The sequence below is a fragment of the Scleropages formosus genome, chromosome 11, assembly GCF_900964775.1.
Source record: "Scleropages formosus chromosome 11, fSclFor1.1, whole genome shotgun sequence".
In the NCBI taxonomy this organism is placed as follows: Eukaryota; Metazoa; Chordata; class Actinopteri; order Osteoglossiformes; family Osteoglossidae; genus Scleropages; species Scleropages formosus.
In genome coordinates this window covers 6,391,207-6,410,223 of record NC_041816.1, presented here as the reverse complement: position 1 = coordinate 6,410,223, position 19,017 = coordinate 6,391,207, and the positions used below count along the sequence as shown (strand labels likewise).

The 19,017-nt window shown below is 44.9% G+C and overlaps 1 protein-coding gene across 1 annotated transcript; it reads left to right on the top strand.

The window, feature by feature from the left end:
- Nucleotides 1-10,743: 10,743 nt before the first annotated feature.
- Nucleotides 10,744-13,019, top strand: LOC108934624 (adenosine receptor A2b). The gene is made up of 2 exons (XM_018752572.1): nucleotides 10,744-11,084; nucleotides 11,493-13,019. The coding sequence occupies exons 1-2, from the start codon at nucleotides 10,802-10,804 to the stop codon at nucleotides 12,398-12,400; spliced, it is 1,191 nt and encodes a 396-aa protein (XP_018608088.1). The 5' UTR covers nucleotides 10,744-10,801; the 3' UTR covers nucleotides 12,401-13,019.
- The last annotated feature ends 5,998 nt before the right edge of the window (nucleotides 13,020-19,017 follow it).

Sequence of the window (19,017 nt, the reverse complement as noted above, 5' to 3'; positions counted from 1 at the left end):
TCCGGACATGGTGTTATATTTGCAGTGTGAGCAGATTGTGTACTTTGTAGTGTTAACAGTGCCGTTCAAGGATGCTGTTGGGGGGGCTTATGAGTGGAAGCTGTTAAAGTATGCAGATCTGGTGGCAGAGGCAAGAGACCGTGGATGGTAGGCTCAGGTGAGACTGGTGGAGGTATGTGTTAGAGGATTTGTGGCTAAATCAGTTACATCATTGTTGAGAGAATGTGATAGTAGAGGCTGCTCGTTAAAGGCGGCGGTGAAGGACCTGTCTGAGGCAGTGGAGAAGGCAAGTCAGTGGTTATGGATGAAAAGAGAGCAGGGTAGTTGGGGTTGCAGGTTGGATGGAGGTGAGTTATGATGGAAAATTAGTGGCAGGTGGGTAGTAATGGCAGGGGGGTGCGGTGGTGCAGTGGGTTGGACTGGGTCCTGCTCTCCGGTGGGTCTGGGGTTTGAGTCGCGCTTGGGGTGCCTTGTGATGGACTGGTGTCCCATCCTGGGTGTCGACGTCCCCCCCCGGGCTTACACCCTGTGTTGCTGGGTTAGGCTCCGGCTCCCCGCGACCCCATGTGTGGAGTGTTGCATATGCAGTTTCTGCTGGTGGGTACAAGTATTTATGGAGCTGTGGTTGTTGAGTCAGTGTAGGTGCAGTATTTGCTGAGGGTGAAGGGCATCTAATGTGTGTAGAAAGGGGTGGGTCTGGGATGCCAGACTGTACTCTTGACCCTCCTGGAGGTGTTGTGGGTCTAATTCAACTAAATACTGACGAAGGGAAGCGCCCATTTGACAACCTCAATGAAGTACTCATGTTGGTACCCTGCTGGTTTTGTTGGTTGGTGGGCTTGTTGATTTGGTTTTGGTTGGTGGGTTTGGAGAAGGTGCCTATGCTTCTTGGTCTCGGGTCATGGAGATGTTGGTTGGCTAATTTGATTGTTCTCTCTGACTTTATGTTGGTTGGACTGGGTCATTGTGTATAGCCATTGATAAATATGCATGGGGTATTACCTCTTGTCCTCTTTATCTTGAATGCTGTTATCTATTTATCTCTTTGTTTACTGTGTTATCTGTTTAAACTGTTTAATCTTTCTTTTTATATTGTTGTCTAAAGAACTCAGGGAGTACCACTGTAATTTTGTTGTATTGCACACCAGTACAATGACAAAGTCTTCAGTTCAATTAAACAAACAAACACACACACACACATTGTCTGAAACCGCTTGTCCCATGTAGAGTCACGGGAAGCTGGAGCCTAACCCAGCAACACAAGGCGTAAGGCTGGAGGGGGAAGGGAGACACCCAGGATGGGATGCCAGTCCATTGCAAGGCACCCCAAGCAGGACTCAAACCCCAGACCAAGGGGAGAACAGGACCCAGTCAAACCCACTGTGTCACCATGCCCCCCTCAATTAAACACAGATCAGTTCAATCATTAAATATTAAACCAAGTGAAGAGACAGTTCAATGGAAACAAAGGACTAAATTTGTAGCACTACATACAAAGCACCAGCTTCATCCACAGATGGTTCAGAAACAGTACACTGAATGCTGAGCACTGGAGAGGAGAACAGCTCTATTCATTAGCAGCTGCTTTCCTCCAAAGCAGCTTACAATTTACTCATTTATAGACTTGGGTGACTTCACTGGAGTGGTTTAGGATAAGCACGTTGTTGAAGGATGCAACAGCTGGAGATGGGATTTAAGCCAGTGACTTCAAGGTCCAAAGGCAGAGGCTTGAACCACCAAGCTACTAACTGTTTTCTATTGATATGTACCACTCTAACCTATAGTATGCTCTTTACCTTGACTCCATCCCTCTGCCATGATGATGAAATGATTGTGTTGTTGTTGGACTATTACTGCTATTAAGAAGAGCTGTGCTGTTATCAGAAGAACCCATTGTTTAGCTCGTTCAATAAAGGGTTTGGAGGCAGCATGCAAGGAAGCACTTTGTGATAAATACACTTAGGTAGTAATATCTGTGCAGCTGGTAGTGTGGTGTGTAGTGCTACTGCCTTTGGCTCCAAAGGTTGCAGGTTCTATTCCCATCTCTGGCTGTAGTACCCTTGAGCAAAGTACTTACCCTAAATTACTCTGGTAAAAGTCCCCAGCTGTAATATTTGCATGAGTGTCAGAGAAGTGTAGTGTACTCATTTATTGTTTAATCAGTTGAGAGGGCTCTTTTCTTACCCTTTGCTCAAGTGAAGGGTTGTTCTAGTTGGTGGAGTCTGGTATAAATAGTTGCTCTGGAAGGGAAACTGATGCAAAAACCTTCATGAGACACATGAGAGAAAGTTAATTAGCGAGGTCCCCTACATGGTTTACATCAGTCATACGGTCCAGTGTAACCATGGCAACAATTTGCTCCCCACAACAATTATCAGTTACACTTTGTCTCCTGGTGGAGGGTGGTGTTATGTGTGCAGCGCATCAACAGTATATTCTCTGTGAATGAAGGCAGTCCTTCTGTGAAGGTTTAAATGTGCTTTATACTCAGAATATGACCCTGAGTGAGAGAACACAGCTGGGTCTGCTCTCCATTGAGCCAGCTAATGAAAAAAATAAGAGGAAAACAAACATGCTGTGGTCACAGGACTGGAGGCTACAAATGGCAGATTAATGCAGTCATTTTTGATATCTCCTCTCCATTCTAGGTATATTTAATATGGAAGTGGGCCACCTCTGGCCTGGTTAACATCAAGCCTATGTCTGAGAGAGGTGCTCTGGGGCCTCAGCTTCGCTTCGCACACCCGATTCCTATCCCTGGCACCGACCGAGCCCCAGCCGGGTGGAGGGGACAGGGAAGGGTTAGCTTCCCACCCCTGTAGTGGCTCTGCTAAGCTAAATCATCGGGGGTGGTGATAACATGCAGAAGAGCTTTAGTTCCTGAGAGCCTGGGGGTTTGGGCCATCTCGGGAAGGAGGACCAGAGTCACGGGGATGCGTAATTTTCACTGACCTTTGCAACGAGGGCGACAGGGCCCTCCACGCACGTGAAAGAAATGACCTTGTCTGAATAAGGGGAAATGAGAAAGAAGTCCATTAGAAAAGAGCATACAGGGCTTGTTATGTACCTTCTTATTTCTACTGCGATGGGGTTATTTTATTGATGTATTTCCTCTGAATTATCCATCAGCAAGAGGTAATGTTTTGTACTTTCCTATCAGGCCTCTGGTCCCAAATCTCAGACCCATTCTGAACTAACCTCTGTGTCTTAGATGAGATGTATATGAATATATACAGGGTGTCCTTCAGGCCCCACATTATGTAAGTCCTCATGCAAATGCATGAATTAAATGTCAAGAATGCTCTCCATGTTTCCAGATTACATTGTTTTGTATATGTCCAATCATGTGAGGCAGGGTGTAAAATTATGTGGAGGCATGCATGCAGACTGGTTTGTTGGATTTCTCTAATATGACAAGAAGGAACATGTCATGTGGTGGTGGCGTACTTACCCTGCACTGTTACCTAACTCTACTGTGGTGAGCATCTCCTTATACTTCATTGACTCAGTGCTGTGGATTTGGTTCTAATAAGGTGTGTGACACGCAGAGGAAGCATAGTGCACTCAGCATGAGGGGCTGTAGCAGGGCTTGAGGAATGCGGCACGGTGTGCCAGTGAGTTAACCGAGAAGACAGAGCAGAGTCCTGTTATACATGGTGGTCCTGTCAGACTGCCTGGCTCGTCTTACAGGAGGACATAGAGGTATAATTACGTCAATAAAGCCTTCAATTAAGCTCTATTGTTAAACTCTTCGAGCTCGAATGAGGGTGCTGGGGAGAAAGAGAATCAGAACAGCAGGCAGAGACTCAAACTACCCAACTCTGCTGTGTGGTCCCTCTCCATCTCCAGGGAGTCTGTATTCTCACTGTCAAGCAGGGGTTTAAAAAAGGGAGTCGTGGCATCTAGGTGTTGGTGTGGGGACTGTTTTGTTTGCAGAAATGCTACCTGCTCTTTGGAAGAGCATGAGAAGCTTGCACAATGGAAGCACAGTGTGGAATGGATTTAAATTGTGGCGCCTCCTAGGTCCTCTGGGCATGGTGGTTCCATTGTGATGAGGATCTGCATGGGTGCAGGACTTGAGTTGAAGGAAATTCTCTTCTGACAATTTCACTGGCTGTGCATTGGGTCTCAAGATTGTCTGGGGACGTCACGTTGAGAGTCAACTCAACTTTCTGCCTTGACTGTTGTAATATTTTTTTCAGGTCAGTGAATATTTTGTAACTTTGCATCCTCCTGCTGTCAGATTTTCGCTTCAGACCAAAGAAACTACAATTTATGACATTGATTACTTCTGACATTGCAAAATATGTACCTTTTCAGTTTTCCTGTTTCTGTTGTCATAGGAAAAGAGGGTTTTTGTCTCAGACTTGAACCAGCCCAGTATGACACAAGTGCAAAGTAAGCGTTCCAGTTGCATTCACAACCTGAATAGCAATCATAAACGTTGACCTGAATCTTGGAGACATGGAGCTAAAGAAAGCAAAAAGCATTACCATAAATATGAATTTTTCACTGGAGTGCCAGCTTTGAGTTCAGCTGAGACATATCTTACCCAACGCTGCCTTTAAAATTGCAATGACGTCAAAGGAGCTGGGAGGAAGTGAGAACTCCAGGGGTGAAGGCAATCTGGCACGAGCAACTACCTCTTCAGGCAATCCCTGCGGAGTGTGGTGGGCCACATGTGTAACTCCATGGAACTGCTGAGGGCACCGTCAACGTCTCCTGCTCCAAGCAAGCTGCTCCTTTTAGACTGGCATTGTACGGCCGCCCATTACCATGGAAACCAGGCGTAATAATGACCAGTCAAGCATTTCAACTGACCGTTCTCTGTGTCTGTTCAGACTTTGGGAGAGAAAAGTAACAGAATGCTTGAAGTATGTGATACAGACCAATGACCAGATTGTCCGATTCTAAGTGTGTAGTCAGGAAATGAGCCCTTTGGGCATTTTATGTTCAGGACAGTGTGTGTTTGCAGAAAGGCCCTGCGGAGTCAAAGTCTAGATGGGCCTTCAGATCTAGGAGGGCACTGTGGGGCTTTGTGATGTTGCCAGGTCACCTGTCACTGGGGGAAACCTCCCTGTTCTGATGAATACGTACAAAGACTATAGAGACTTGTGACATGATGCCAGGAGAGCAGGAAAACAGATGGAAAGGGGTGACTAAATGATGTCTGAAATATTTATATGTGTATTTCATAAAGATTCTTTGTGTGTATATGTGTGGTTGCACTGCTATGTACTGGTGTTCAGTCAAGAGTGCACTGCACACACCCTGTGCTTCCAGGATAGGTTCTAGTCCACCACGACCAACAGACAAACAGGTAATGCGGATGGATGGAGGGATGGATGGATGGATGGATGGATGGATGGATGGATGGATGGATGGATATTTCAAAGAGTGAAATACTCTGAGAAAAAGAGGGATCCATAGATTTCTTGCTTCTGTATAACAATGACTTCTAAACTTGTTAAGCAATTTACGTAAGGGCATCAAAAATGAAAAGATGCAATGGATGTTGCCATAGCAAAGGTAGAGCAAAGACTGAGAGGGAGGAGTTAGTATGTAGACCTCTGTTAGAGGAAAAATGGGAGGGGGCAGGGGAATAGAAATACAGGAGGCATGTGAGCTGCTGCTGAGAGGTGTAAGAGAGGAAGACAAAGGGTGGATGCAGAGAGATGGAGAGGGAGGGAGATGGAGAGAGAAGGAGGGGCGGCAGCTTCAAGAGATACAAGCCGGCAGCTGTGCTTATGGATGGGAGAGCGAGCAGAGAGACAGAGTTCACATCAGGGAGATGCAGTGACTGAGGGAAGTCTGAAGATGAGAGGAGAGATAGAAGTTGTAACCCGTACTGGAATGGGTCTTGCCGGGTGATGTGGCTTTTCCTCTCCTCGCTGTAGTCGTATCACTGCGCTGGGTGTCCATTCCCACCACCACCGGAAACCTATCGCACCCGGAGAGGACGCCTCCCCACGTGACACAGGGGGTCGAGAGAGGACTTTTCACACTTTCCATAACATGCAGGTGAGAAGTGCTGTCACTGTCTCACAGTACTGTGTGTGCTCTCTGTGTGTGTGTCTGTGTGTGTCAATAAACACAGTATAAGAGGTCTTACAGAAATGATTTGTCTCTGTCACTGTGTGTGTCCATGAATCTCAGCATGAGCACAGGTGATGTTTCCTGTTGAGAAATTCCACTATATATAGGCAACTAATGTAAATGTCTTTCTAACCCTTTTCCGTTTTTACTTTTTGAAATATAATTTGCCTTCTTCAGTAAATCTTTAGAACATTTAAAACGTCTGTGATCCATTTGTCTGTATTTATTACTGTGTGCTGTTCAGGTCCATGGTTTTTTGCACTTTTAATTTCAGTGGTAAATTGAGGTATGATTCACAGTACTTGGAGCAGGATGAACATTTCGTGTCAGTAGCAGAAAATATTGGCCTCCGTTTATCTCTGGATTTTTATGAGATACGTGTTCTGGTGCTTTGCTATGATGGGATGTTACGTATTATGATATGTTGTGGTGGTTTGTTATTGCTATGATGGGATTTACAGAATGTGATGTGTTATCATGGTTTTTATGGGCCACAATAAGATACAAATGGATGTTTTAGGCAGTGACAGTTTTTTATGAGTTGTGCTGGGAGGTTATGGATTAAGATGTGTTATCATGGATTGTTATGTGTTCATACGGAATATGAATAGACATTATGTGGCGTTATCAACTGCGATGTGTAGTGACGGTTTATTATAGAATATAATAACATATAAATGGATGTTATGCTGCTGAGGTTCAATGTGTGAGGTAAATATAGATCAGCAGGCCGTAAGATTAAAACATTCCTGCCTCATTTACTCCCCTTCCCTAAATGAAAAATTACAGTACAAATTTACCTGTCAGGGTTTGGTAGTCAAAATGCCATGTGGCACTGAACATGGAGATCAGTACTACAGATCCAGCATGTTATTCAAGAAGACCATGCTCCCAGCCAACCCCCTGCAGGCCCCCGACTCCTCACACCCCAATGCCCCAACTTCCAGAGATCCCCATTCAGTCCCGGTGTTTTAGATGCCAACACTGTCTCCAAACAGCGCCCATGCATCGGTGAGCCATCACTGAACCCTCTGTGGGCCACTGTGTCCTCCTGGTCAACAAGCACAGGCCCCTAAATTCGGGAAAAAACATGGGTGCATAGCTCCACGTGCAAAGAAAACGATCCCCCCTGTGCCGGAGCTGCCCTGGAGGAGCCACAGAGGGGGTGGCAGGTGGCACGCAAATGGGATTCAGATGAAGGGGGAGGGGGCACTGCTGGGCTCCCAGCCAGGCTCTCTGCCACAAAGGCAGTGATAACTCCACTGAGTAAATGACTACATGGGTTAGCGCATCCCCGAAGGTAAAGGTGGCCACTGAACAAGTAGTGGTTAACAAATTCGGCTGCAAAACCATAAACCATTTAGCCACCATGAGGAGGTAGCAGATGGCATCATCATGGCCTTCCATTGTGACACACGTTATTCACTGCTGCGCAGAGCCATCGCCGTCGCCCCGGGGATTTTCTGCAGATATTTTTCTGTTTCATAACAGGTAAATAAGGGTTTATGCTGCTGTCTGGCTCAATAAGAAAGCCTAAATCATGAATGCACCTGAGACCGAATGCCATTTTTAGATTTCAAAATGAATGAGCCAGACACATAGTGTTTTATTCAGGGCCATTATGAGATTGCATGATTTTCTTCTGGTTTTTCTTTAAATTATAGCAGCTTTTGCTAATGTAGAGTTGCTATAGTTAGATGTTCTTTGAGATAAATCACAACACTAGATTCAATAAAAGAGCCCAGTTAAATGTAGCTGTCAGGACATCACCAGCTGAAGACTTTATTTCACAACAGCTTTTGCGCAGAAGAATCTGTTGAACTGAAGTGATAGAAGCACAAGGACACTGGAGGAAAGATGGTCATCTTTCCTCACTTAGAGCTGGGGTTGTTCTTAGGAAGAGTTGCATCTTTTTCATTCTTGGGCAGTTTTACAAGGTGTTGTGCTGTTATAGCCAAAGGATGTTTGATAATACTCATGCTGCCTCCGAGGCACTTTTCAGGCTTTAGATCAATGCACACGCTGAGTGAGAAGGATAAAACCTGGAATAATCCTGCCATCAATAACCTTGTATTCATCCTGCTTTGTGCTGATCTGGTCTAGACCAGGGAAACAGAATAATAAACTGTAGAGGAAATCCTGGCATCGGCCCTTTCAAACAACACTTTTTATTCTTCAGTGAAGCTGTTTCTGCACCAATGCTCATGAATAAACCCAATTTAAAATGTGCTTATTAAACATAAAGGGGGGGCGAGGCAGGTCTGGACAGGTTCTGCTCTTTGGTGGGTCTGGGGTTCAAGTCCTGCTTGGGGTGCATTGCGATGGACTGGCGTCCCGTCCTGGGTGCGTCCCCTCCCCCTCCAGCCTTGCGGCCTGTGTTGCCGGGTTAGGCTCCGGCTTGCCGTGACCCCACTTGGGACAAGTGGTTTCAGACTCTGTGTATGTGTGTGTGTATTAAACATTATGTATCTTATGAGTTTGTCCAAGGTATCTTACACTGGGACGTTTGTGTACTAACCTACTTACAGTTATTTACTGATCTATCTTTAAGAGTTATGTTCTGTTATGTGTTACGTTAAGTTTTATGAAGGATCCTTGTTTCCAGTCTCTCACATACATAGAATAAGGGTCATTTAGTCTTCGATTCACTTGAAACATGTCTTCAGATTGTGGAAGGAAACCTTACACAGACCAAACGGGATTCAAACCAACATTGAAATCCACAGTCCTGCTACTGTGAGGCACCAGTGCTCCCTGCTGTGCCACCCAGCAGCTAGGAGATCCTTTCCTCCCCTTCTTACATTACCTGGCCTATAAGTCCTGGTTGCTGTTGCAAAGGGGCGTTTGGGGGGATGCAATAGGTTTGATCAGTGCCTCGCTGTCTGATAGGTCTGGGGTTCGCATGCTGCTTGGAGTGCGTGGCAGCTCCGTGTTTCTCCCCCTGTGTGTGCCTCCTCCAACATGCGGAAGAAGGACTTGGCAACTCACCTCCATTCCTCCCTTGCCTTGTGAACCATGCGGGTGGTCGCTGCGGGTCAGGTTTGAGTTGGTGGCACCAAGGGCGATGCTGTTGTATGGCATAAAGCTCTTAATATGACTGTTGACCTCATAATGATGTATATTTTCTAAAAGAGTAGTACAAATACACATGTCTAAGGGCAAAATAAAAAAAAACATTGTATGAGCGGATGTGAAAAGAATGACGAAGAAACAGACTTTTGCCAAGCAAGGGCTGTGTGTCTAAGTTGTTTCTTTTGTACATTCATACTGCTTGTTCCTCATAACACATGAGTACTGTACTTGTAAACTGGGTTTCTTAAATGACAAGCACATTTCTGCTGCTGGAGGGGTCTACAGGGCAGAAGCGTTGGGCGATCAGCTGAGATAAAGGGCTGGCCAGGTCCGCTCAGATGGCCACCGCGTGCATAGTGGGGGACGTAGCATCACTGCAGGCTCAGTCTGTAAAACCCACTGAAAATCTTCACTTGGATGCTCCCTGCACCGACCGGAATGGCTGTTAAATTGACTGTCAATTATGCCTTTGACCCTAATGTTTTCGCTGTGTAGCGCTGCTGGGCGCGAGTCCTGGGACAGCCCATCGGATCACGTGAGACACCCTTCCTTATGCCTTATGACAGTACAGGCACTGTGTCATGGGAGCTGTCTACAACACAGGGCCAGGGCAATATTTTAATGAGAAATCACATGTCAGTTCTGACAACAACATGCAACATGCAAACACGACGGGGTGGATATTCCCCCCAGCAAGATCACAGAACCGAATGTTCCCCCCCCCCCCCCCCCCCCTCCATGCAGCCTCTTGCAAGTAGCACTGTATGCCATCGAGTGTCAGTGTTTCTCGGACAAAGCGCTGTGTACGAGTGCATGACGCCATGTGTCTCCATTGACAGCTCAAAGATGCATGTGTTCAAATTTCTAAACACCACATGGTCGGTCTGGTATGTTGCAAGGCTGGAAAACTAAACTGGTGTTGAATTGTCATTTTTCCATCAGTTGATTGACAGACACCTGGAACAAGCTGCAGGTTCAGCTCCCATGCAAATAAATCTCACTCATTATTGTTAACTATTTGTCCAATGCAGGGTCATGGTGGTCCAGAGCCTACGCCGGAAACATGGGGCGCCATGCTAGTTAGGGTGCACCCTGGAAGGGTAAATAGTCCATTAAATATGTAAGAGATGCTGAAAATTCCTGTAGGGTGGAACAGCGGCACAGCGCCTGGGTGATGCGAGAGGATGTGGGTTCGATCCCCACTCAGTCTGTGCGGAGTTTGCATGTTCTCCCCATGTCTGCATGGGTTTGTAAGTAGTGTATCTAGCAGTGTAAGTCACCGTGATGAATAAGGTGTGTGGGATCATAACACTACATAGAGCTCATTGGAAGTCGCTTTGGAGAAGTGTCTGCTTAGTTAATGCAAATAGATGAAAATGAAAGTCTTGTGTCTTTGGGTGCCCTGGGTCAAGGTGTAGACTTGGGAAGTTGATCTTGCTTTCTTTTCTCCTCTTGAAAGAAACCCATGTTTTCAACTTTAGTTAATGATATTTGCAGCAGAAAGTGTCCAGACCAATACAAGTGTGACTGATGCATGGTTTCCTTCTCTGTTCATTCAGGTGCGATGCTCAGCCTGGTCCCCAGGACCCAGGAGGAACCTTTCCTAGGTCCTGCCTCCCATACTTTGTCCAACATGTCCACTCCTCGCGTGAACACGACCACATCCTGGTGGCCCGGGATGGCGCCAGTAGCACCTTTGGAAGGACCCAATATAACTGCAGCCGTACCCTCTGCAAGGAGCACAGTCCAGGCAATTGCACCCCTCTGCACTGCCTGCTGCTGCAGCCTGCTCAGCCGCACCCTCACCGTGGTGTTCATGGTCAGCCTGGCATTCGCCATCGTTGCCGGAAATCTCATCACCCTCATAGTGTTCATGCAGACGCGACAGTTTCGTACGCCGCAGGGGTATCTGAAAGGTAAATCCCATGACGTCCCCAAAGCGATGAGCCTCATCATCTGCGTAAAGCGTTTTTGTCTTTTTTTTCCCAATAGCCTATTGAACAGTATATGGGGATGCGCTTACCATATTGCCTTTGTGTGTTTTAGAGCAAATATTCTGCTAAAAATGATCAGGTAAAAGTGTTGTATTTCTTCAGTTGCTGTAAAAGTACAGTTTTGGGACAACTGATGGAGTGGATAGAGGTGCTGTCTTTTAATTCTTAATGTAATGACATAGAAATGATTGCGGTGCAGAGAGATGTATGAAGCTCAAGGGATGTGAACAAATGTTGAAGCTGCACTTTTCATTGATTCTACACGCTACACTCCAGGGGCGGGCCAGTGTGTTAATGGGGCTGTGTGTGAATGCTCTGTGACTCCTGCAGTGTCCCTGGCCGTGGCAGATGTGATGGTGGGCATGCTTGTGGTTCCCTTCTCCATCTTCACTGAGGTCTCCCTCATGGTGACCAACGCACCACCCCCATGGTTCCAGGCGACGTCCTCAGGGTCAGCTGGAGGGCTGCAACTGCCATGGCAACCCTGCAAGCTGATCGGGCCCGTGTTCGCCGGCTGCACCTTTGTGTCCATCAGCACCATCTTCCTGCTGACGGTGGAGCGCAGCGTGGCAATCCTGCGACCGCTGCACAAGGACGCGCTGGTGACTCGGCGACGCACGCTGCTCCTCATTCTGCTGTCCTGGGGGGGCAGCTTCCTGCTGGCCCTGGCACCGCTGTGCCTCAGTGACAGCTTCACGCTGGAGTACAACGAGTGCAGCCGCATGTGCAACTATGCCCCTCTGCAGGACGTGGCCGGGCCTCACGCCGATGGCAGCGTCCTGCTGCTCTTCCCCGCCTTCGACTTCACGCTGCTGGGTGGGACACTGGCCGTGAATATCCTGTCCTTCAGCAGCATCCGCCGCTGCACCCGCAAGCGCAAGCTGCTGTCGGAGGGCAGCCTAGGGGCGGAGGGCCTTGGGAATGGGAGTGTGGCCGGAGGCGGTGCCACTGCCAGCTGCCCCACCCACAGGCCCTCCTTCTCGGACATCAAGGCAGCCAAGACCATCGGCGTCCTGACCTTCGCGTTCGCTGCCTCCTTCTCACCCATCGCTGTCTTCGTGCTGGGAAACGTGGTGGGCCACGCATGGTGCAACTTCTCCTTCTTCGCCTTCTGGATGCTGACAGCCAACAGCTGCTGCAACGTGATCATCTACAGCGTGCGAGACCAGCGCTTCCGCAAAGGGGTCGGCCTGCTCTTTCACAGGGACCGAACTCCTCCGCACGGGGACAAGAGCTGAGCCCGCCTGCAGTCAATAGCATCTTTTCTCAGTTGTGACCCATTCCAAGGATGCCATGCTCTTCTGAGGGCTTCGCTCCAGAGGACTTATTTCCCAGGGACCATTGTGTGTTTTCAGAATGAATGAGAGCAGCCCTTGTAATGCAACCACTCACCTGGTTCTGCATGTCTTCAGATCAGAGCTGCCTCATGGTGGGGGGTTAAAAAAAAAAAACCTGGCTAGATTCTCATCAGAAAATCTAACCTGAAGACTTTCCCCACATGTGCTAAACTCACCTATCGAGGACTCACATCGTCACATAATTTATGATAATCTAAGTGAGCTAAATCAGCTCACCCTTGTGCACAGAGACCCACTATGTAATTATTCATTTGGAGTCAAAACCTATAGATTGTTTTGGTATATATGGGCAAAAAAAGTAGTTAGAAATTTTACATGGATTGCTTCATTGTTATCTAATTACAGTTAATTTAAGAGATTTTTTTTAAAATAAAAGTGTTCAAGTGATTTTGTTCAGGTGACTGCCAGTGTTTGCCTTATATCGCAGCATCCTGGACGCCATATGTTTTTATTTATAGTAAACATTTCAGGTAAAGTTAAGGGCAACTTCAAGGGCTTACATGCCCCCAGTGTTTCTGTGCAAAAAACATTTCATTGTTTAACAATGTACATGTGCATAGCACTTGTGAATTAAATATTTAAATTTAATTTGTTTAATAATGTCATTGAAAGTGCTTTATACTTTTTGTATGTTTCAAGATCATTTTCACAATGTGAAAGGGACGAATTAAACAAATGGTTATATTTTCTAAATAAGGTATACATGGTTTAAATGTTAGAGACTCCACCTCAGTCTGTGCATAGTTTGTATGTTCTCCCCGTGTTTCCATGGGTTTCCACTGGGTGCTCTGGTTTCTTCCCAAAGTCCAAAGACATATTTCAGGTTAATTGGTGACTCTGAATTGCATGTAGTGTGTGCGTGTGTGTGTGTGTGTGTGTGTGTGTGTGTGTGTGTGTGGTGTATGTGTGTGTTACACTGCCATGCAGTATAAATATGTGAATGACTGCAGGGAGTTTACTATTCTACTGTATCTAGAGTTGTATGTGACCGTGGATGACAGTGCCAGCTAAATAGTAGTTTGTACATCACTTTGGAGAAAAGTGTCTGCAGAACGAATAAATGGAAATGTAGACAGTCTAAAACTCAATCTAAATTGGAGAGAAAATAAACCAAGAAAATTTGCGGCTCCCAGAAAAAGCTCCTAAAGGCTTTTAACAAAGAACTCCCTTGCGGATGCCTGACTGACATCGACTGACATCATATATACAAGCATTTGTGTTCTCAGATGCTTTCTACAGCTAACAGTTTGGGGTTTTGTGTCCCTGGTATTATTGCTGTTTGACATCTTGCAAAACGTGTTGCACTGTAAGCGTTGAAAAGATTGTGACCTCAGATTTTCTAATAAATGTTTTGTAGACAGAGTTCCTCCTTTATCTATGTTCTGCTGGACACAGGACGATAATGATGTTTGACAGGACTGGACATCACTCACGTCCATGTTCTAAAAATAGAACTTTCAGCAGTAAGACCCATGGTGTGTCAGCTGGTGAGTAATGTCTCTCTGCTGCATTGCTCTCAGATTTAGAAATTTACCCTCAGGACACCTCAAAAGCTGAAATACATGACTGGTGTTGTAGCCCAATTGGACCGGGCAGGTCCATCACTTAGATGTGTTAAGGAAGAACGGAAAGATGGTACATCAGCCAACATAGAGCTGACCTCTCAAGTTGAAGTGTGGGTCAGAGAGATGGCACCGGGAATCTGATGGATGAAGAAGTGAGCCATGTTGGCCATGAACTGTGAGCCCTCATAATCCAGTCCAGGTCTCTGTTGTAACGCATAGTTCAAAGCCTACACTGACAGCATCGCTGGCTTGCTGATGACCTGCAGTACAACTAGAGTCCATCCTCAGAACCACTCTGAATGACCAAAGGTTGTGTTACCCTACAAGACTGCCATCTCTAACAACCAAACACCATTGCTCCCACAGGAAACTTGAGTGTGGGCAGTGGTGGGTTGACTTTGTTTTCGCCAAAAATGTGCTCTTTTCAAGGAATTTTTAGCGAGGTCACCATTCTGTAGGCTCAGTATCGTCACTATCTCTCTGGGCTCTCATCAGCCATAGTTTGTCGAACTCTGAGTCGTTTTTTTGTTCTGATGGAATCTCTTTGAATAAATCAAGAAGACCTTGAGACATTCAGTGAAACCAGAGAAAAAACTGCTGATGTCAGGGGAAATTTCGTAGAAGCCAACGTTCCAGAGTCAAAGGAAATGATCCGTTTCGAGCATTCTCACATGACAAGCAGCAACGAGCGCTGGAGTGTCACGCCATCCACAGTCCAACAACGTGAGCTCTAGTCTGTGCCTTAGTGTGGTCTAAAAATTCCTTGGCAGATGCCCTTATCTGGGGCAGCTTTCTCAGCTAGCATTTCGTACGTGACCTATCCCCGGAGCTTGATATTCACAGGGGAAATGCAAGTTAAGTGTGATGCTCTAGGGCATAAGTGCTGCCCCTGACCTTACATCTGAACAGGCTATCTTCTGCTCATCTGCTCTCTCCTCATAACAGCTGTCTTCCACGTTAACATGTCACAGTGGAGACATCCCTCCACATTACACTGAGCCCTGTGCAGCAAGATGCCATCCAGCAGCTTATGAAGCGGGGTTGGGGGGTTGACCGACATGCTGTTGATGAATATATGGCATGTTGATGAGGGTTTCATGTGGTTATGCCCTTTATTAAGTTTGGTGGCTTTAGACTGACAACCCTACTAATTTTCCAGGACAATCTCATTCCCATCAAACCATCCTTTCTTTGATCTAATTATCGGTTAAGTTGACAACAAGAGCTCTGTGCATGTTTAAAAAGGCACTACAGCTGTTGTACAATTAATGCTGCAATGCTTTTAACACTGAGAAAACAGAACAATTAGATGCTGGTACTTTCTCTCCGGGTAAATCAGAAGTCTTCACTGAAACCATCTCAAGTTTGTGAATCTGTTAAAGTCCTGTAGCTGGTTACCATTTGTCTGGTGAAGGAGAAGAAGTTTATGGGTGGGTGTGACAATGAAGTGGATCTCAGGAGCAGTGGCCTCATATGGAGACAATGGGAAATTAAGGCCAGAACATGGCTCCAAACGTACGTGCAGTCACACGTTTGGATGGTGGTACTGTACGATCCTCTCTGTGGTGTCAGTGTGTACGGTATGTATAGTATTGCCAGATAGTTGTTTTGGAATGTCTCATTTACGTTTCCATTTTTACATTTATTCATTTAGCAGATGCTTTTCATCAAAGTGACGTACATCTCGTAGAAAATACAATTTGTGCATTAAATTAGGAGAAAGAGACATAGCTGCAGATGTGTGACTCTTAAGTACAGTTATTTTGTTTCCTTCACCATATGCACCCTATATTCATTAATTATTTATAGAAAACCACACAAGAGCAACTTAGTTCAGATTTTAAAAAAAACCAGAAACAGCAACTGCTCACTCAGCTCTGCTTTTTTTGTGGAAAAATAATCCTAGAAACACACACACACACACACACACACACACACACACACACACACACACACACACACACACACACACACACACACACACACAGAGTCCGAAACCACTTGTCCCATCCTACAAATACCTGGTTTCTATTCATGTCTGATACCCGAGATGATTTTTGGAAAAGAAGTCATTAAATGAACTTTGTGTTTTTTCTGTTTTATTTCTCTCTGATTGATTTTCAATTTCAAAATCACTTATCTTTTCACACTGGCTTTCCAGCCCTCAACATCATAATTTCAGTAAATTGAGTCGACTGGGGAGGTAGGAAAAATTCACTGCCTTCACAGGCTCTCTGAATGAGCGGTGCCTGCTGAAAAAAAGGGGCGAGATGTTCCTGAACATGTGGGGCATGTTAAATAGAGTCAGACATGCGACATGTGACTGCCTCTGTCGAGCTTCTGTGGATGAAAGTGTGATGGACTCCTCGCATTTTGTCCCTGAAAGCAAATGGGGAAGCCTGTAGAGAACTGCCCTTCCAGGGTGGATCTGGATATGTCCGTGTTACCTCATCATTCAACGAGCCTCACCTGCCTCACTCGCAACGGCTTGTGGCTCACTGGGGGAGCGTGGTGCAGGTCTTGTGATAGTGAGCTGTGATAGTGATCATATGGGAAGCGGGTGGTTTAGGTTTGATGTTGGCATTGGGCAGACCTTCAATCTAAATAGGCAGCATAGTGGCACAGTGAGTAGCACTGCTGCCTTACAGGGCTTGGGTGGTGTGAGAGGACATGGGTTCAATCCCTGATGAGTCAGTGGAAATTCTCCCACAGTCCAAGACATGCTGTTCAGGTTCACCCATAGTGTGTGAGTGACAGGGAGAGAGTGTGTTCTGCTGACGTATGGATGAATGACCCATTTTAAGTAGTGTATCCAGCAGCATAAGTCACCTTGGTGAATAAGGTGTGTGAGCTGATAACACTACATAGAGTTCATTGGAAGTTGCTTTGAAGAAAAATGTCTGCTAAGTAAATAAATGTAATGTAAGCAGATCTTTAACTGCTCCTCACCTTGTATTTTTACTAACACACCTCATGTGGAGAATGTAAGGATTTTGGAGGTGTGAACATCGTGTTGTTCTCTGTTACTGAAGCTCAGTTCTGCTTTTGACCCACTTCACCTTCTATGAAAACAGTTATGGAAATGAGATCCATGGAAACACACTGCAGGTTATAACTACAGGTGATGATATATTTGCTACATAGTATTATTTAATTCCCTGGCTTTTCGTCTCCATCACTGACGAGTAGATTTGTCAGAATCAATGGACTCTTGCAATGTGCTGATTGACATTGTCTGACTCACCACATCGCACAGCAGTAAAAAAAAATCATATACTTCTGAGCCACTTCCACATTTTGCATGTTCTGTGTTTCTAATAAGAGCCCAGTTTGCCTATTTGTTAACGCTGAGAAGGAAACAAAACCTACATCTGTTGCCCGGCAGTAACCATAACCTGGCGTCTTCTCTGTTTTGAGATATCAGTGTTAATGTTGACAAAGCAATGACCAGTTTTCCTCCTAAGTACCCAGAAGCCAGCCCTTGAAAGACATGTGTACAAACAATTGTAAAAAATTATCCAGAATGTATTTTGTATCAGACAGATTATTATTGATCTTTCCCAATATGATACAAATGGAAATATCAACAGGACATAACTGCTTAATCATAATAAATTAACAATTAAATAATAAATCAATTTATATGAATTACATAAATTATTATATAATCATATATATTATATAATCATGAATTACATAAATTAAGAACCTTGATAAATGGGTCAAGGTTTCTGAAACTAGTGAGTTTTAGTATTTGTCATTTTTTTAATCCTCGCTGTTACCCATGACCTCTTCTCCTTACCATGGTCCTTGCACAACAATGCACTCACTCATGCCTCTCATTCCTCTAATGATCTTTAATTCTGCTTAGACTCTTGGTCAACAAAGAATGAAGACAAAGGAAAGCAAGAAGGTCTGTAGATTCCAGATGTGCTTCCCAGCTGCTGGAAAAGTGGCCCTGATGAACGCTTGCTTTGCGTTCATGGGAATGGGGAATCTTTCTCTCTCCACCTCACAGAGAAAAAGCAGAACTGGGACACGATCACACCTGTCCATGGAGGTATGATCCTCACAGACACGCCAGGCTGATTACAAAACCTCCAAAGTGTAGCCAAAGAACCGCATTAGCACTGGGGTCGCGAATCCCTACTGATGCTACAGCTGTCCTGAGCTCTAATCTGACCCTCCTATCGGCTGGTTATTGGGAATGATGCATTACTCCCCAAAAAAAAAAAAACTCATTAGATCTGACAAATGTATTAGAGATTTACCCCTGAAACAACGCAAATATACACTTCTATAACAGTGAAAATAACCTGCCAGTCTTTCATTTGCCAATTATGACTGAAACATCAGCTTCACAACGTAAGAACGTTATAATTACCACTGATGCAAAATGAAATTAAGAGTTGAAAATATAATTATTTTCTTATAAAGTCCTTTAATTTCCTGCATCTCAGAATAACTACAAGCATTACATTAGATACATTTTGTTATGATTCTTCTTGCATTCATGATATAATTATTATAATTTAAAAATAAATACACAAAAAAATGATAAATTAATTCTTATAAATAAGTAATATTATATAATAAATAAATATTACTTTTCTTTACATTTTTATTTTCACTAAATTGCATATACATTACCACATACAGTAAATTATGTTGACTTGTTTCACTGTGATTTCAAATTTTAAATGCAAATAGTTACATAAACAAAAAGGACGGATTCAATTAATTTAGACACTGAACATATTTGCCCCAGCTTGTTGAATGCATATTAGTTCCTGGAAAAGAAAAACCCTGTGAAAGATTTTTATTTATTATGGCACTTTAGGGATGCGCACCATAATTTCTGTTGAACTCTGACAGCACTCAGAAACATTGTCTCACAGCTTTTCCATTTCCCTGATGTTCTCAATCACAAAG

What these genes read in the sequence shown, in the direction of transcription:
- LOC108934624 (XM_018752572.1), top strand. Translation starts at nt 10,802, where the DNA reads ATGTCCACTCCTCGCGTGAACACGACCACATCCTGGTGGCCCGGGATG. An exon ending in GCCGCAGGGGTATCTGAAAG is followed by an intron (nt 11,085 to 11,492) that starts GTAAATCCCATG and finishes TGACTCCTGCAG; the next exon opens with TGTCCCTGGCCGTGGCAGAT.